Source organism: Ranitomeya variabilis, chromosome 5 (genome assembly GCF_051348905.1).
Source record: "Ranitomeya variabilis isolate aRanVar5 chromosome 5, aRanVar5.hap1, whole genome shotgun sequence".
Taxonomy (NCBI): Eukaryota; Metazoa; Chordata; class Amphibia; order Anura; family Dendrobatidae; genus Ranitomeya; species Ranitomeya variabilis.
The window spans coordinates 106014964-106033804 of NC_135236.1; the positions used below are offsets into that span (position 1 = coordinate 106014964).

The 18841-nt window shown below is 42.4% G+C and overlaps 1 protein-coding gene across 1 annotated transcript in view; it reads right to left on the reverse strand.

Moving 5' to 3' along the window:
- Positions 1–5560: 5560 nt before the first annotated feature.
- Positions 5561–18841, reverse strand: part of LOC143775228 (substance-P receptor) — a 322920-nt gene continuing 309639 nt past the window's right edge. Inside the window, exon 6 of the mRNA XM_077263108.1 lies at positions 5561–9197. Within this exon, the coding sequence (XP_077119223.1) occupies positions 9061–9197 (137 nt within the window). The 3' untranslated portion in view covers positions 5561–9060. The remainder of the gene's footprint in view (positions 9198–18841) is intronic.

Below are 18841 nucleotides of genomic sequence, written 5' to 3' on the forward strand. Positions count from 1 at the left end.
CCCCCTGTCGTCACACTCAGAAGAGGATGAAGAAACGCCGCTTACAGCAGCTTTCCCATATGAGCTTGCCCAACATGGAGGGCTCGAGCTCCAGCTGCTGTATGGAGCAGAGAAACGACCAGCATTCATCGAGGGGTGAGACTTTCAATGTTCCTTTGTCTGTTCCACACTCACATTTAAAAGACGTCATAAAGAAAAGTGTTAGCTGAAACTTTAAGAGAAGCTATTCCCCCCCCCCTTGCTGTCACATCAGCTGTCACATCAGCTGTCACATCAGCTGTACACAGTGCTGCAATTTCTGACATTTCATCAGCTAACACCGCCCCTGTTAACTCTTTTAAAGAAGCTCTGACATGCGAGCTGTCTCCCTTAGGATTCCATTTAAGCCCTTCTGTTAAAGAGCTTATTTGGAATAATCATTTAGTTTATATTTTTTCTTTACTGCCTAGAAAGGACCAGCTTTCAAAATCCGAAAAGAATGATGAGAAAGCTGATTCAGATGAATTTAACCGCACCAACTTTAAATCTTTCAACAACTGGGTGCAAGCTTTTTCTATTTTTGCTGTAGTTTTGGGTGAAAAATCTCCCCATCTCTGCAACAAGTTATTTCAGCCCCCTTCTAGTTCAAGTAAACGCGGTGTTTGTTTCGCTTTCAACGATTCCTTTTGTAAGTGGAACAACTGTAGATTCCGCATGAATGCTCGTTCTGTGGTAACTCACACCCTATGTCTAAATGTTTTAAGTAACAACTAACAAGCAGGTCAACAGTCCTCAGGTAAGGAGCCTAATTCAAAAAGCACAGACCCAGTGATTCTGGCAAACATGTCAGTATGCCTAAGCAAATATCCCGACCAGGGGACCAGTGAGCTGCTTTTTATTGGTTTTTCAGAATGATTTTTTATCCCACAATTTAAAGGGGCGGGCTGTTCTGTTGTTCCTAATTTACCCTCTTTAAAGGCTCACCCTGAGGCAGCTAGGGATAAAATTATTAATGAAATTCAGCTAGGCAGAGTTTCAGGCCCTTTTTTAACCCCGCAGTTTGTTAATTTCCATATATCACCATTGGGTATTGTACCAAAAAAAAAAAAAAAAAAGATGAGGGCTCTTTCCGGCTAATTCACCACTTATCATATCCGCTGGGTTCATCCATGAACGATGAAGTGGACAAGGCTTTATGCTCCGTGTCCTATTCATCTTTTGATTCTGCATTAGAAATCCTCAAGAAATTTGGTTTTAATGCTTTAATGTCCAAGTCAGATATTAAGTCTGCTTTTAGACTCCTTCCTGTTCACCCGTGCGGTTTTAATTCTTTAGGTTTTTATTTTGATGACTGTTTTTTTATCCAAATGTGTGAGCACTTCGGTGTTCCTATTGCTCACAGAAAAACAGTTGGTCCATCTAGATCTATCGAATTTCTGGGAATCACTCTTGATTATCAAAAAATGGAATCTGACTTCCTGATGAGAAAATTTTTAAACTGCGCATTGCGTTATCAAATTTTTTAGCCAATAACAAGGTCACTCTTAAGGAAATTCATTCATTGTTAGGTCTATTGCATTTTGCGGTTTGCGTCATTCCTATAGGTCGGGCTTTTTGCAGAAGTTTATAGGATGCCACTTAAGGTGTATCTTCACCTCATTCGCATGTTAGTATCCGTTCTGACCTAAAGGAAGACGCTAGAATTTGGCTCTCCTTTTTGTCAGAGCATAACGGCAGATCTTTGTGGCAGTCATTTTTTGTCTCTGGCGATTCTTTTCCCTTTCTTTTCACAGCGGATAGCAAGCGTGGCTTCAGTATTTTATTTGACTTCCATTGGATGTCCATCCTGTGGCCAATAAGTTGGGTGTCTAAGAAAGTAACTTCAAACGTAATGGTGTTGGAACTTTTTTCTATTTTTGCAGGAATATTAATTTGGAGATCACTAATGCAGAATTCCAGGATTTTACTCATTTCCACTAACCAGGCAGTAGTTGTTTTTATTTATTTTTATTTATTTTTTTTTATTTTTTTTCTATCAACACGTTATCTTCTAAAAATACTTTTGCTGCCAGGATTTTGAGACAATTGGTTTTACAATGCCTGAAAGCAAAGTTGGGAAAAAGCAAATTTCTTTTCATAACTGACTCTTTACAAAATCGTCAGTGGTCGAATTTTTTCCTGCAGGTTCCCAACGTGGATTCGGAAGGACCCTCTTACCCCTTTCAATTTGGGACATGATTGCACTCTGATACAGTATTTTATAAAAAAAAAAAAAAAAAAAATAGTTATCTAACAGATCATGGGCTGACTATTCGGCTGCATGGCTGAATTGGAACAATTTTTGCAACCTACATTATTTGGACCCAACAGTTTCTAATCCAGTAGCAGCACTAAAGTTTGCTGAATCTATAGTACAAAACGGTTTGTCTTACTATGCAATAGCGAAATGCCTAGCAGGAGTTTCATTTTTCCTTAAACTTTCTGGCAGTATTGCTTTAACTAATCTTTTTCCAGTAAAGCAGTTTTTAAAAGGCTTTAGGAAAACCAATTTTATACCTGACTCGAGACGACCTATTTCCCTGTCTTTATTGAAAGAATTGTGCTCCTGTCTCATCCACGTTTGTGTAAATTTTAAGGAAGCCTTATTATTTAGCTCTATTTTTTTTTCTCTGTCCTTTTTTGGAGCACTTCGCGTTGGTGAGGTGGTTTCTGTTAAGAAATCGGAGCCTTCGGGACTCATGATTTCGGATGTCCAGATTCATGAGTAGTTTTTTTTTTTTTTTTTTTTAATTTTATTCATAAGAAAATTAAAGACAGATTAATTAGGCAGGGGATCTAGGTTGAAAATTAACGCGATCCATGTCTCTATCATTTGCCCTGTTGATAACACGGCAAATTGGATTAAGGTCAGACCTATGGGACAGGGCCCATTATTCATTCATAGAGATTTTTCTCCTGTTACTGTCTTTCAATTTAATTTTGTCCTAAAGAAATGTTTACGCTTTTTGGGTAAAAAACACCTTAAAATCACATCTCATTTGTTTAGAATCGGAGCAGCTACGGAGGCCTCTAGGGCCGGGCTTTCCGATTCAGGGATAAAGGAATTGGGAAGATGGAACTCCAAAAGGTTCAAATTATATGTACGACATGATCTGTATGACTATTAATTATTGGTTTTCTTTCAGGTCCGCTAGTCATTTGGATAGTCGGACATTCCTTTATCTTCTGGGCCAGGAAGAGGGCCAGCCAACGATCTTATGCTGAAAATTTATCCTTTAATCCTTCTGATATTCAGGTTTGGTGGCATGGAGTTCGCGGCTTGAAATGGCATTGCCTGGTTGCTGAAGTGAAGAAATGGCTAATTAAATTTCCTTCCCCTGATTTAATTATATTTCATGTAGCTGGGAATGATCTCGGAAAAATCAGGACTCTTGACTTATTATCGGCCATTCGATCCGATATTATTTATCTTAAGCAAATTCTGCCTGATTCAAACTTCGTTTTTTCAAGATTATTCCCAGACTTTTGTGGCACGACAATCAATTTTCTTTTTTAGATAAAATCCGGAGAAGGGTCAATAAATCCATGGAAAAATTTTTCTTTTAATTTCAGGGTTTTCATTCCGGCATTTGGATTTGGAGGGTTTTTTACCGGGCCTTTATAGGCCTGATTTGGTTCATTTATCTGATATTGGCCTTGATATTGTTAATTTGGACCTACAAACTATCATTGAAAAATGGCTGTGTGGTTTGGGGGGGCCATGTCTCGCTGAGTCATGGCCTTGTGGGAAAATCACCCATGTCTGGGTGGATTGGTTTATTGGAAAAGTTTGGTACTTTGGTTTTATAATTTATGGAGTTTATTTATTGGTGATTAATTAATTTATGTAACCCTAAATAAACTACACGGCCATTTTTATCCACAATTAAAGCGTTTTGTGTTTTTATTGTATGAATGGGTTCTATGAGGCCATGAAAATCTAGAAAGCTCTTTCCCTTGAGTTATCAGTCCACGCACATTTTTTTATAACACTTTGTGACTAGTGTTGAGCATTCCGATACTGCAAGTATCGGGTATCGGCCGATACTTGCTGTATCGGAATTCCGATATCGAGATCCGATATTTTTGTGATATCGGATATCGGTATCGAAACAACATTAATGTAAAAATGTGTAAAAGAGAGAATTAAAATAAAAAATATTGCTATACTCACCTCTCCGACGCAGCCTGCACCTTACCGAGGGAAGCGGCAGCGTTCTTTGTTTAAAATTCGCGCTTTTCTTTCCTTTACGTGAGTCCCGGCTTGTGATTGGTTGCGTGCCGCCCATGTGACCGGGACGCAACCAATCACAGCAAGCCGTGACGTAATTTCAGGTCCTTCAGGATTTTAAAATTACGTTCCGGCGTTGTGATTGGTTGCGTCGCAGTCACATGGGCGACGCAACCAATCACAGCAAGCCGTGACGTAATTTCAGGTCCTTAAGGATTTTAAAATTACGTCCCGGCTTTGTGATTGGTTGCGTCGCAGTCACATGGGAGACGCAACCAATCACAAGCCGTGACGTCATGGGAGGCTGGACACGCGCGCATTTTAAAATGGGCGCGTGTCCAGCCTCCCGTGACGTCCCGGCTTGTGATTGGTTGCGCCGCGATCAACCAATCACAAGCCGGGAGGCTGGACACGCGCCCATTTTAAAATTTTAAAATGCGCGCGTGTCCAGCCTCCCGGCTTGTGATTGGTTGACCGCGGCGCAACCAATCACAAGCCGGGACGTCACGGGAGGCTGGACACGCGCCCATTTTAAAAAGCGCGCGTGTCCAGCCTCCCGTGACGTCACGGCTTGTGATTGGTTAATGGTGGCCATGTTGCCGGGACGCGGACCAATCACAGCAAGCCGTGACGTAATTTCGTCACGGCTTGCTGTGATTGGTCCGCGTCCCGGCAACATGGCGCCGTGACCAATCATAAGCCGGGACGTCACTGGAGGCTGGACACGCGCGCTTTTTAAAATGGGCGCGTGTCCAGCCTCCCGTGACGTCCCGGCTTGTGATTGGTTAATGGCGGCCATGTTGCCGGGACGCGGACCAATCACAGCAAGCCGTGACGTAATTTCGTCACGGCTTGCTGTGATTGGTCCGCGTCCCGGCAACATGGCCGCCCTGACCAATCACAAGCCGGGACTTCACGTAACCAAGTAAAAGCGCGAATTTTAAACAAACAACGCTGCCGGTTCCCTCGCTAAGGTCCAGGCTGCGTCGGACAGGTGAGTATAGCGATATTTTTTATTTTAATTCTTTCTTTTACACATTTATATGGATCCCAGGGCCTGAAGGAGAGTTTCCTCTCCTTCAGACCCTGGGAACCATCAGGAATACCGTCCGATACTTGAGTCCCATTGACTTGTATTGGTATCGGGTATCGGTATCGGATTGGATCCGATACTTTGCCGGTATCGGCCGATACTTTCCGATACCGATACTTTCAAGTATCGGACGGTATCGCTCAACACTATTTGTGACGCTTCCTGCATTCATGAAGTTTCGATTTCTTACCACTAACAGACAACACAAAATTGAAGGAGTCGTTGAAATAATTCACATTTACTTTTCACAAAATAAAGCACACGATTGTCACTTAGCACAGAATAAAAAAAGAGTCACATCTTGGCACCCTGCAGAGAGTACACTGGTAAGTACCTTCTTGTATATTCTGCTTCTGTAAACCCATCGATTTGTTAGAAAGGTGTTGATTGGTAAGAGGTAGATCCCATTTTACAGTAGAGGAAACAATCAAAGACAAAATGATCATGTAAGCAGGACATCAGTTGTTTGTGTTTTAAAGCATAGTGATCTTTAAAGGAGTTTTCAGAGGACAGGTTGTTAATTATAGATGGTGGGGATTCTGCTCTCCAGAGCCCTTAGTGATTAAAGGAAAGAAGGCACAGTGTCAAATCAATGTCCACATGAGTGTGGCTATGCTTGGCACTGCTGCTCAGACCTTTCAAGTAAATAAGGATGAGGCACAGTATCAGACATGGCCAAACTTAGATTGAAGATACTCTTTTTGGTGTTGGCATTGAAGAGGTTGTCCACTAGCTGGACAATCCCTTCTTAAAGTGAAAATGTCAGTAGGATTGTGCTCAGTAACCTACAGACAGTGTCAGGTCGGCGCCGTTATACTGATTAAAATTATATCTTGGTTGATGAAATCTGTCTTGTGGTTCTTGTTTAATCTTTATTTTCAGTTTTGAGTTAATGATATGTTCATTGCTCGTGCCCTGGACGGCCTGTGTGGGGTCTTCATGTGGCGCTCTGATTAGGTATTCATGTGTATGGTTTCTGACAGGTCACTGATCCCTCACTGACCTGCACCCTAGTTTACATAATGAATATTATATATACGTAGTGAAAAAAAACAAAACCTTTCTTCAGGCAGGCAACAGCCACGGCACCTGCGCTGCACCATGATCGCATGTTTACTGTGCATATAATTATTATGGTTGATGTTATCCCAATATAAAAAAAATTCCATTTGAAAATAGCGCTTGCGCAGTAGCAGCTATCGGTGTATATAGAGATGATCCAATAACTGCTACTGCGCCTCGGGGCGGCCTGTGGGTAGAGTCTTTCCTTGGTTTCTCTGGCTTAGAGCAGGAAGATAAGACTCTGCCTACAGTACTGCCTCGGAGCACGGACATCTCATTAACTGAGAATTCTAACACTAATTACACAAGAACCACAAGACGGATTTCTTCACATCAGGTATCATTTAATTCAATATAACAGCAGCGCCCTGACAGAGTCTATAATTTACTTTGCAAAACCTTACTGACAGGTTCACTGTAAATAAAGTCATCGTTATAATATAGAAACACCATATACCCACCACCCGTACAGGTGTCATCCCAGCAATGTCAGCACTGGATCCCAGGGCACGTGCCCCATAGTTATGCCATGTGAGCCCTGCAGCCAATCAGCATTCAGTATTAGACTTCTGTATTCATTTTTCTGGGCTGAAGGCGGGTGAGAGTGCAGCAGCCATTAGTAGGGCTCACGGGGCATAACAATGTCACATGAGCCCAAGGAGACCCAGCGCCAAAATCGCTGGAACAGTGCTGGTACAGGAGTCGAGTGTAAAGTGTTTTTTTTACTTGTGGAGTCTACATTATTTAAAAAAGGGGGCCAAGTAGTGGACAACTCATTTAAGAGTAAAACATCATCAGAATCCCTCTAAAGATGACATTCATGGTCATAGATTTGCAAATTACAATAGTATCTTAACAGTTTCTGGTGTAAATTATTTTCTGCCATATGTGATAAAAACAAAACAGGTGATGACACAGTTGAGGCCAATCATTCATTGTTCCTGCAAATTTGATTGCATGTGTATGGCGCATAAACTATTGTATTGTATTTCCTAGTAAAAATTATGTTCACAATGTTGCAAAAGCCAATACCCTTTATAGACACTTAAATGAAATGTCTCATAAGATAATAACATACTGTTTAAATCAGGTTTTTGTTTTTGTGATGAAAGTTTGGTAATTTTTTTTTACTTTTTTCTCCATATCATGTACAAAAATAAATATAAATTTTGCAATTTTCTCACTGTCCACTGGGGACAATCTAGACTCATACTTACTGTTCTTTCAGAAAATGCACAAGTACATTAGCAGCAATAAAGTGTCTCAGTCCCTATCTTTTGTATTGAAGCATCTAATGAGCGTGTGCAAAGGTCATTGTGAAAAGAGGGGGAGCAGGGTCTGCTGTGACATCGCCTACTGTAATTGCGGGATCCTGTATAATCAGCTGTGTATAGCAGTGTTACCTGACATTGAAATCTGGTCTGTGACAATGATACAGAAAGTATGAGTCTAAAATAGCATCAGTGGTCACTGTGAACATTGAAAGATTTATATATATATTTTTTTAAATATTTTTACAAAAACGGAATTTTAAACAACAGATCTTTTCTTGATGATACAATCTCGTTAGGTGCTGTGCTTTTAGGTAGTTATAAAATGTCCAGTTACAGTAGCTTTATAGGTTTGCCTGGTCTTGAACTACAAGTCTGCAGTCGCTCTATGTGACTACTTGTGAAACCTCACATTGCGCACACTGTGCGAAGTACGGGTTCTCTGGTGCCAGCGCTGTTAGAGAAGGGTGTGTGTCTGCAAGTATGTGATTTGCATACATGCGGTCACCTGCCGACTAGACTGTATCCGGCCTCGCTCAGTCTAGTAGGAATGTGGCCCGAAAGCATACAAATCGCCTTCTTGACTACATTTTGCCAATGCTGGCACTGGAGAGTCCTCACATCGCACAGTGTGCACAATATGAGAATTCACAAGTCTAAAGTCACAGAGTGACTGCAGACGTGTAGTTTAAGATAAGACAATTCCTTTAAGTGCTTGGACATTGAATGATTGGCATTTGTTGTGGATTACATTGTAGAAAGCTCTAGTTGCTATAAAGATCCATGGCAAATATGTGTGATTGTCTCTTTTTTTCAACTTTCTATGACCTAGACTTAGAAGTGTGACTCCTACTGACACATTCCCTTTAAGTGGTCAGATGGCCGGACATGACATTTATAGACTTCTAAGTCTAATAAAGTACATATCATCTACAACCGAGTTCTCCATTATTTTACCCCCAGAGGGTTATCATCATGTGATCAAGGCTTCATAAAGCTAAATTGTTAACTTCTATGACATTGTTGAATATAAATGATGATAAAAGTGATAAATGAAGCTTTCCTACTAGTTGTACTGATAGTGATCCTGAATACATTTCACAGTGCTGCTTAAACCTACAATTTCATAAAATCTATATTTCTATATAATAGGCTTGACCCTTTTCATTTTGGGTCTTGGGTATAATTAATCCAACATATATTACATGGTCTTAATTTATAAAAAAATAAAGTAGACAAGTTTTCTATGCGGAATCTATCAAAACAACGGCCATAAACAAGTCCAAAAAAAAGTTTGCAAAGCGTGAAATCTAAAGTTGTAAGTAACATAGAAAAATAAAAAACAGATTGTGCTTTGGTTTTCCATGTAATCACGTCCTCATTGCTCAGGGAGTCTCCTCCTTTGCTCCTTGTAGGGTGCCATTGTTTCCTGGGCTTTTCTGTTGACCGTTCATGTTCTCATTTCTCCTAGACTCGGAGGGCTTTCTTGTTCTCATGTTATCAATCTCTTTATGGTTCTCTCCTGTCAGGACAATATGAGGAGGTTGTCACTCTTTGCCCATAAATATTAATGCTAAGATTGGATGGATAAATACTGATTTTTGCAAGAATAGGTTTAATAAAGAACTTCACACCAACCACAAATTACAGAATACAACACCCCCCGCAAATATATCCCCTCTTTCTAAATGTTTTCCAAATATCGTGTGAGTGCATAGTCTTACCTTGTGAAAGTGACTAACGGTCTACACGTAAACCGCTGTGTAACCCAGCTAGTCTGATTTGAGCTCACATGACCGAGAAGAAGACCAGTGTGGCACTGGGAACTGGGGAAGACCGTGATGAGTGACTAATTCAATGCAGCTACAGTACATCACATAGATATTTAGAAGGGATTACAGGATAACATTTTAGATGTAAATCATTTTTAAAAGAGGGTGGGCACTACTTTTCTATTGATATTAATAGGATAGGCCATCAAAATCAGATCGGTGATGGTGTGACACCAGATATCCCCACGATCAGCTGTCACCGGCAGCTGGAAGTTCTCAAATGCTGTCAAAACACAAGCTCAGTCAAAACTATAGAGGCCAATAGGTCCTATAGATCTAGAAGCTGGGCTGGACTCTATCTTCCTCTGACTGTATATCTATCCCCATTCACTATGTGTTCCGACAATATCCCATAACTTTGGGCTGTCAGAAACAGCTGATTGGTGAGGGTGCTGAGTGTCGCACCCAGGGCCGGACTTACCATTAGTGTAACCTGTGCTGCCATACAGGGGTCCAAAAGGTCCCACCTACAAATCCCATGAAATTGTGCATTACGATGAGCTATTGGACTGTGAAGGGACCATATATTGGTTTTACACAGGGGCCCTCTTCTGTTTGTGTCCACTAGTGGTCACACCCATGCAGAACAGATATTGATGGCTTATCCCAAGAATAGGCCATCAAATAAAAAGTAGAGATCAATCTGCATTTCAGTTGTAGAAATGTGAAAAATATTTTGGACTCTTACACATTTAAGTTTGTAGAGGAAGATAGCTTGGAAATACCAGTGGCAATTAAAAAAAATGGATGGCTGCTAAACAACCAAACCCTGAGGTAGAGAAAATGTTTTCCAAGAACTGATCCCAGTGTTGGTAGATTTCATATCTAGTGATCAATTGCATTTACGAATACTGGGAATATACTGGTGTAAGGCGTTGTCACAAGGGGCCCCTTTGGTAAGGCTGAGTTCAGACGCCTATGTTACACGTTCCGTATAGGGCCTGCAATGCCCACCCCGTTTGGGTGTGTCCTGCCTGCACTAAATGCCTCATATATGCCAGTATGAATTCGTTATTGCGTTTTTAATGGCTTAAAACATGTTCAAAAATGTGTCTTTTAGAAACAAAATCTGTAAAATAACCCTATAGAAAAGTATCAGTGCTAACTTTATGCCTTTGCCTTTCCTTAGTTAATATCCTTCACGTTGGCTACTGAAAAGAAAAATCAAATAAAAATAAATGGACCCGATTTGTATAGGCTGGCCTTGATGAGGGGGTGTGCTGGAGTCAGACGCTCCTGATTTATGAAGAGGCACATTCCTCTTAATGAATCTAGAGCACGTGACCATACCTCCCAACCGTCCCGGATCCCACGGGACTGTCCTGATTTTGACAGTCAGCCCCGGGATCCCGGGAGGGACACTAGTTGTCCCGCACTACGTGCCTAGGGCGGGGACAATGCAGGGGGCGGCACCTGAGTAACTTAGATTTGTGGCTGTTTTTTTTTTTTTTTATAAAAGCTGGGTCACCTCCCGAGCGACCCCGCCCCCCGCCCCCTGTGCGGCGCTGCGCTGCCTGCCACGCTGAGGCAGAGAGGCTGAGAGCCAGCAGCGATCAAGATGAGAGGTCAGCGACTCACTACCTCCTGTGTGTGCACGGAGCTCCGGCTTCTCCTGTTCTTACCTAGTATCCCGGCAGAGAAGGAGAGACGGGGGAGGTGCCGGGACAGTGCAGAGCTGTGAGCAGCAGGAGAAACTGAAGAGCTGCACATGGACGCCCCTGCACCACAGAGGAGATTGTGTGTGTGTGTGTGTGTGTGTGTGTGTGTGTGTGATGTGTGAGATGCTGCATGTGTGTGAGATGCTGCATGTGTGTGTGTGAGATGCTGCATGTGTGTGTGTGTGAGATGCTGCATGTGTGTGTGTGAGATGCTGCATGTGTGTGTGTGTCGTGTGTATGAGGTATCTGGTGTGTATGTGATGGCTGTGTGTGATGGCTGCGTGTGTGTGATGGGTGTGTGTGTGTGATGGCTGCGTGCGTGTGTGTGATGGCTGCGTGTGTGTGATCGCTGCGTGTGTGTGTGATCGCTGCGTGTGTGTGTGTGATGGCTGCGTGTGTGTGTGATGGCTGCGTGTGTGTGTGTGATGGCTGTGTGTGTGTGATGGCTGCGTGTGTGATGCATTTGTGTCAAAGCTGCATGTGTTTGTGAGCTGCGTTTGTGATGCTACGTGTGTATGTGTGATACTGCATGTGTGTGTGATGCTGCGCGTGTGTGATGCTGCATGTGTGTGAGCTGCGTGTGTGTGTGCTGCGTGTGTGTGAGCGTGTGTGTGAGCTGCGTGCCAGTATGTCATTATACAGTATGGAGAACTGTGGCCATTATACAGTATGCAGCATCATGTGCGGTCATTATACAGTATGGAGCATCATGTGCAGTCATTATACAGTATGGAGCATCATGTGCAGTCATTAGACAGTATGGAGCATCATGTGCGGTCATTATACAGTATGGAGCATCATGTGCAGCCAGTATACAGTATGGAGCATCATGTGCGGTCATTATACAGTATGGAGCATCATGTGCGGTCATTATACAGTATGGAGCATCATGTGCAGCCAGCATACAGTATGGAGCATCATGTGCAGCCAGTATACAGTATGGAGCATCATGTGCGGTCATTATACAGTATGGAGCATCATGTGCGGTCATTATACAGTATGGAGCATCATGTGCAGCCAGTATACAGTATGGAGCATCATGTGCGGTCATTATACAGTATGCAGCATCATGTGCAGTCATTATACAGTATGGAGCATCATGTGCAGCCAGTATACAGTATGGAGCATCATGTGCGGTCATTATACAGTATGCAGCATCATGTGTGGTCATTATACAGTATGGAGCATCATGTGCGGCCAATATACAGTATGGAGCATCATGTGCGGTCATTATACAGTATGGAGCATAATGTGCAGTCATTATACAGTATGGAGCATCATGTGCGGTCATTAGACAGTATGGAGCATCATGTGTGGTCATTATACAGTATGGAGAATCATGTGGGGCCATTATACAGTATGGAGCATCATGTGCGGTCATTATACAGTATTGAGCATCATGTGCGGTCATTAGACAGTATGGAGCATCATGTGGGGCCATTATACAGTATGGAGAATCATGTGGGGCCATTATACAGTATGGAGAATCATGTGGGGCCATTATACAGTATGGAGCATCATGTGGGGCCATTATACAGTATGGAGCATCATGTGCGGTCATTATACAGTATGCAGCCTCATGTGCGGTCATTATACAGTATGGAGCATCATGTGCGGTCATTATACAGTATGGAGCATCATGTGCGGCCATTATACAGTATGGAGCATCATGTGCGGTCATTATACAGTATTCAGCATCATGTGCGGTCATTAGACAGTATAGAGCATCATGTGTGGTCATTATACAGTATGGAGAATCATGTGGGGCCATTATACAGTATGCAGCATCATGTGGGGCCATTATACAGTATGGAGCATCATGTGCAGTCATTATTCAGTATGCAGCCTCATGTGCAGTCATTATACAGTATGGAGCATCATGTGCGGTCATTATACAGTATGGAGCATCATGTGCGGCCATTATACAGTATGCATGCGGTCATTATACAGTATGGAGCGTCATGTGTGGTCATCATACAGTGTGGAGCATCATGTGCGGTCATTATACAGTATGGAGCATCATGTGTGGCCGTTATACAGTATGGAGCATCATGTGTGGCCATTATACAGTATGGAGCATCATGTGTGGCCGTTATACAGTATGGAGCATCATGTGTGGTCATCATACAGTGTGGAGCATCATGTGTGGCCATTATACAGTATGGGGCACTGTGTGGCCATATTTTTTTGTTTATAATTATTGTATATGAAACAGTGTGATCAGCAGTGCTAAATGGGTGTGGTTGGGACGTGGATATGGGTGTGACTAATTATGAATGGGTGTGGTCAGAGGCGTGGCCTAAAATTTGCCGCGGCGCGCAAAGCGCGCCACAAACTTTGTCCCTCTTTCCCGTCTTCAAAAGTTGGGAGGTATGCGTGACGAAGAGGTTCCACTCCAGTCACTGAGTAAGATTTGTGACTTAGCGAACGCTGCGGCTTGTCATAAATATGACGATCGGTACCTCGAGTTGTGCCGAAATTTCGTGACTTTTCAAAGCTTTTTAGCCTTGATGAATAGTGCCTAATGTCTATAAACTGTGTTGTGTGAACCTGAAGAAAAGAGTTTGAAGGAGAGCAGTGAAATGTTATAGGTCTTCTTCAGGAGTAACTTAATAGTACTACATAGGAACTGTTGTAGGAAAAATGTGGTGTAAAGAAGAGCCAAATCGGTGACTTGTTCTAGATGATACATTTTGTGCATCTTTATAGACCTGTCTGACATTTTTGTGCACCTTTCCGCCACATATTGATTTATTTACTTTGTGCCAATTTTTTTTACTCAAATTTTGGTGAATGTTTTTGCACTTTAAGCCGTGCCCCATGAGTGTTCTGTATTCTCTAGTAGACAAATGCCACAGTATTTACCTCCCAGAAGAAAGGATATAACTGCAATGCATGGGTTTGTTTAGTAGATCATCACACTTTTGCAGGATGTATGGACGCCGATTAGGCAGGTGATGGTATGGGTTACGTCAGATATGTATTAAGTCATGGGATAATTCTAGAAGCCTATCATTCACATGTAAGATACCAGCTAGTGTTAGGTCAGGTTATATCACAATGTTGTTTAATTCTGCTTCATAGGAAAAATGGACCGAGAAGACCATTGTTAGCTGAGCTCCATGTGAGAAGTCACCAGCGACAAATGCTAGAAGATAATAAATGTAGGAGTTTTACTCCAAATCTTGTTCCCTCACGTGACACTGTATAATCTTTATTAGGTATAACGCAATCCTTGTTACTCCAAAGTAATCAATACACAAGGAGGATATTTCCAGAGGACCCTAATGATGTTTTGGGGCTGAAAAAAAAGATTTTACTAATTTAAGATTTGAGGTCTTTGAACAGAAAGAATTAAGCTAATATTAATGTACCGTACTTATACTTTTAGCACAGATCCAGCTGTTATCCTAATAGACATATTAGAAATGATAAAGAAACGGATAGAACAAATTGACCTAATTCTAAAATTATTATATTAAGTTGAAGGAAGGCAGAGCAATATATTCCCCATTCAGTAGTCTTTAACGCTGATCTTAAAGGGGCGCGGTCTTGTAAAATAATGCTTTTAACCAGCGGGTATGGGGTAATCTGCAGATTAATAGTGTTCTGCGGTGTCAGCACGTAGAGCCCCGCTGCCGGGAAGGGTTGAATTTTATTCCCCCGGCAGCGCTCGGCTTCCAGTCATAGGGGCGGCGCCTACAAAGTTTCAGTCACCGTTGCGTGTAAAGAGAGCAGCCGCTGTAATCGCACCCCGTCAGTGACTGACAAGTTGCTCAGTATTAGGGCCAGCTGTCAGTATCGGGGGCACGGTTACATCCTCTGTTCTCTATACGCAGAGCGGTGACTGAAACCATGCCGGAGCCGCCCCTATGACTGGAAGCCAAATGCTGCTCGGGGGGTAAAAAAAAAGTTAATTTTCTCTAGCAGAGGGGCTCTCAGTGCCAGCACAATATGGTGTTAGAATGCTATAACACAATGTCTGCAGGTTAATATTGTTATTTTACATAACAGGATCCTTTTAAAGGGAACCTGTAAGCTGGTTTTTAAACACTAAACTAACGTCATGTATGTAAAGTCCCTGTAATGGTTTTAGAAGTCCATGCCTCCATTTTATAGAAATACATTTTCATGCAAATGAGTGGCAAGTGCTGGAGCGTGGCCATACTATTACACCTCTGCGGCCTCTCTCCCACTTTCCCCGCCCACCGTCGGCTTCCTGCCAGTGACTGATAGGTCACTCTTCTTTGTAACCTGCTCCCTGTCTGAGATCTATCGCAAGTGCCATCATTCCCAGAGGTGGCGAATGCACAGATCGATAATCACGCTTTCATAATGACGGCACATGCATGAGATTATGGGCAGAGGAGCAGGTCACAGAGAAGTGTGACTTGTTAGCAGAGGTGTATCTAAGTTTTCTGGCACCAGGGGCAAGAATTCAGTCACATGCTGACAAGCTGCTCTTCGTAATTCAATGTTCATTGAAAAACTGAGAGAAGCCAAAAGAAAAGCTCATTGTCACCCGAGATTGAAAATCGCATATGAGTAAAAATGGCCATGTGATGACTGCTGGAACCTGCAAGCAGAGTCCTGACAGTTACAACATTACACGCTGTTAGGATTGGCTGCAGGGCTTCATTTTACAATTAAATGGCTTGTCCAGGTTTGAGATGAAAGTCAGCAGTCACTGTAGGTGGCTGCAGACATCTGAATTTCCGCAGTGCATGCACTGCACGCTTTAAACATTCTCCCTTGTGCAAGTATGTGATTTGTATATTTCTAGCCACCTTCCAACTAGATGTGTCCACCCTCGTGCAGTTCATTTTCATTGAATGAAGCCACGCCTGTCTAGTCGGCACATGACCACATGTATGCAAATTGCTGGCACAAGAAAATCCTGACAGCGTGAGCACTGTGAGAATTCAGAAGTCTGCAGTCACATAGAATGACTACAGAGTCATCTCAAACCTGGACAACCCCTTTAATGCTCATAACATGAAAATATGAGAATTAGTCAGTATCACAAAAAAATGACATCCAGGTACCTTATAGATGACGTAGTCTCTGGAGTCGTTCTCTTTCTTTTCCTCTTCATCTTGTCCAGACGCCATGATGAATTTTCTCATCCCTAGCTTGTCTATGCAGACCTCCATCTTCTCCGGTCTTCTGCAGCACATCCTCCATCATGCCCTTAAAGATATCAATGTCATTATAATGCTCCTGAATAAAAATATCTGCCCTATGCTGAGCCCTGAATAAATAACTGCCTCTCACTATATTCCCTGCTCAAAATATGACCCCACACTGTCCCTCTTATGATACATGCCTTTCACACTGCCCTTTACTTTCCATACTGGACCTCACACTGTCCTCTCACACTGGGTCCCCCGTATAGGGCCCAGTTTCTATACTGTGCCCCTCACCACATTCCCCCTCCTTGGTATACAGTCTCTTCCTGGCTATGCCCTTACATTGTTCCCCCATCCTACCCCCCCACACTACTCAGTCTCTTTTCTGTGCCCACTCACTTTTTTTCCCCCATAGTGTCTCCTCGCACCATTCCCCTCAATAGTCTCCTCACACATTTCCCATTCCCTCCTCATACCCTCTCACTTTCCATACTGTTTCCTGACACATCCCTCCAACTCCCCATACTGTGTCCGCATACATATTCCCCTCGCTCCTCATACTGTGTCTGCACCTATCCAACCATACATGCCCACCATCTCACTCATACCTTCCTCCTCATATTGTGTCTTTAAATTTCTTCAGCTCCCCATATTGTGTCTGCACCTGTCCCTTCTTTGCTCCAAAACTTGTGTCCTCAAATCATCTCCCGTTACACTAAATCTCCCCAGACCTGTTACATTAAATACCCCCACACAGTAAATACCCACACACATAGTAAATACCCCCAGCACAGTAAATACCTCCCAAACACAGTAAATAACCCACCCCACACACAGTAATGCCTCCACAGTAAACACAACCCACGCCCAGTAAATACCCCTCCACATAGTAAATACCCCTTCCACACAGTAAATACATCCCCACCTGCAGTAAATACTCCCCCAGGCAGTAAATACTCCCCAACATGGAGTAAATAACCCCCAAGCAGTAAATATCCCCCTCATCAGTGGTGTTTTCAGCTCTACTTACTAACGTGGAGCACATACCACGATTGCTCTCCGCACCGGCGAGTGACATCAGCAGCGAAATCACATGACCTGATCACACTGCTGACGTCTCTCTGACCCGGCGGTGAGAGCGTCAATGGTACTCTGTAAGAGACGAGTACAATTGATTACTGTGTCCATCGTTTCCATTCTGTCAGTGCGCAGAAATCGTCAGCACTCAGACGTCATCCCAGTGAAGTCCGCTGTTTTCTATGGACTCACTGACTTGCATGGCTGAGTGCAGTCTGAATATCAATCAAACTCAGGCATGCTGCGATTTTTTTCATGGACCTGGCCCTATCTGAGAAAAAAATCAGACATGTGTGTGGCCCCATAGCATAACATTTACCAAATACGGCCATATGCACAAGCCCTAAAATTGGGACAAGGCCTTCTAAAATGAAGGAACGGACGTTATCAGCATTACAGGGACTTTCCATAGATGATGTTAGTTTGGGTCTAAGAACCTGCTGACAGGTTCACATTAAGCCCAGGTTCAGTAGAGCATTTGTAAAATCGTCTTTTTTGTATTAAGAAAAACCTAACAATTCTTCACTGGTATTGTCCTCCATATGACATCCGTATGTCCATTTTTTTTTTACATTCATGGCATCCATTTTTATACATTAACAATATAAAACATGTTACGAGAACAACGATTTCCTATGTTAATAATTCAAATGAATCCAATAAAAACAGAAATAATGTGGAGTCCATATAGCTTCTGTTTTTTTTTTTTTAAACACCCATTGAGTTCAATGGGCATGTCGGATCTGAAACTTTCTAATTGCTTTGAATTATTTTTTTAGGCTCTGATTCCATTGTGTCTATACAGAATCTAATGTGTGAGACATAATCCAACCAGGCAATAAAACATTATCAAAATTAAAGATGTACCTTGTGTGTTCTCTCAATGCATATTAGAACCGGACCTGCTTTCCAGGCAGCTGCCTGGCATTGAGTGCACTCAGCACACAATCTATTTCTAAGACTCTAATAGGTTTCCCTAATCTTTTTGATATCTATTACTTTTGTCTATGATCAAAGCTGTGTATCCTGGATACATATACTGTATATATGGAGCACGGTGCAAACAGCATACTAAGGAAATATACTGTAAAAATACCAAGTAGTCAATCTGGGGCTATATGGGCCTGATATACAGTGCGTTAAAAAAGTATTCAATTCATGCCCTGTGAACTTTTCCATATTTTTGCACATTACAAATTTAAAGGGAATCTGTCAGCAAGTTTTTGCTATGTAATCTGATTACAGCGTGTGGTAAGGGTTAAAACACAGATTTCAATGATGCGTCACTCATCAGACTGGTAGCTGCTGTTTAATTACGATGAAGGTTTTATCACCTGGTGATTATCATTGCCTGGACTACAGCTGTTATAGCAGCATGTGAGACCTAGTCCGGCAACTTCTGTGATAAGCAGCTCACTGCCTATAGACTATGTACCTGGTTTGTGCAGGATTAGCTTTTCAGCTCTGCTG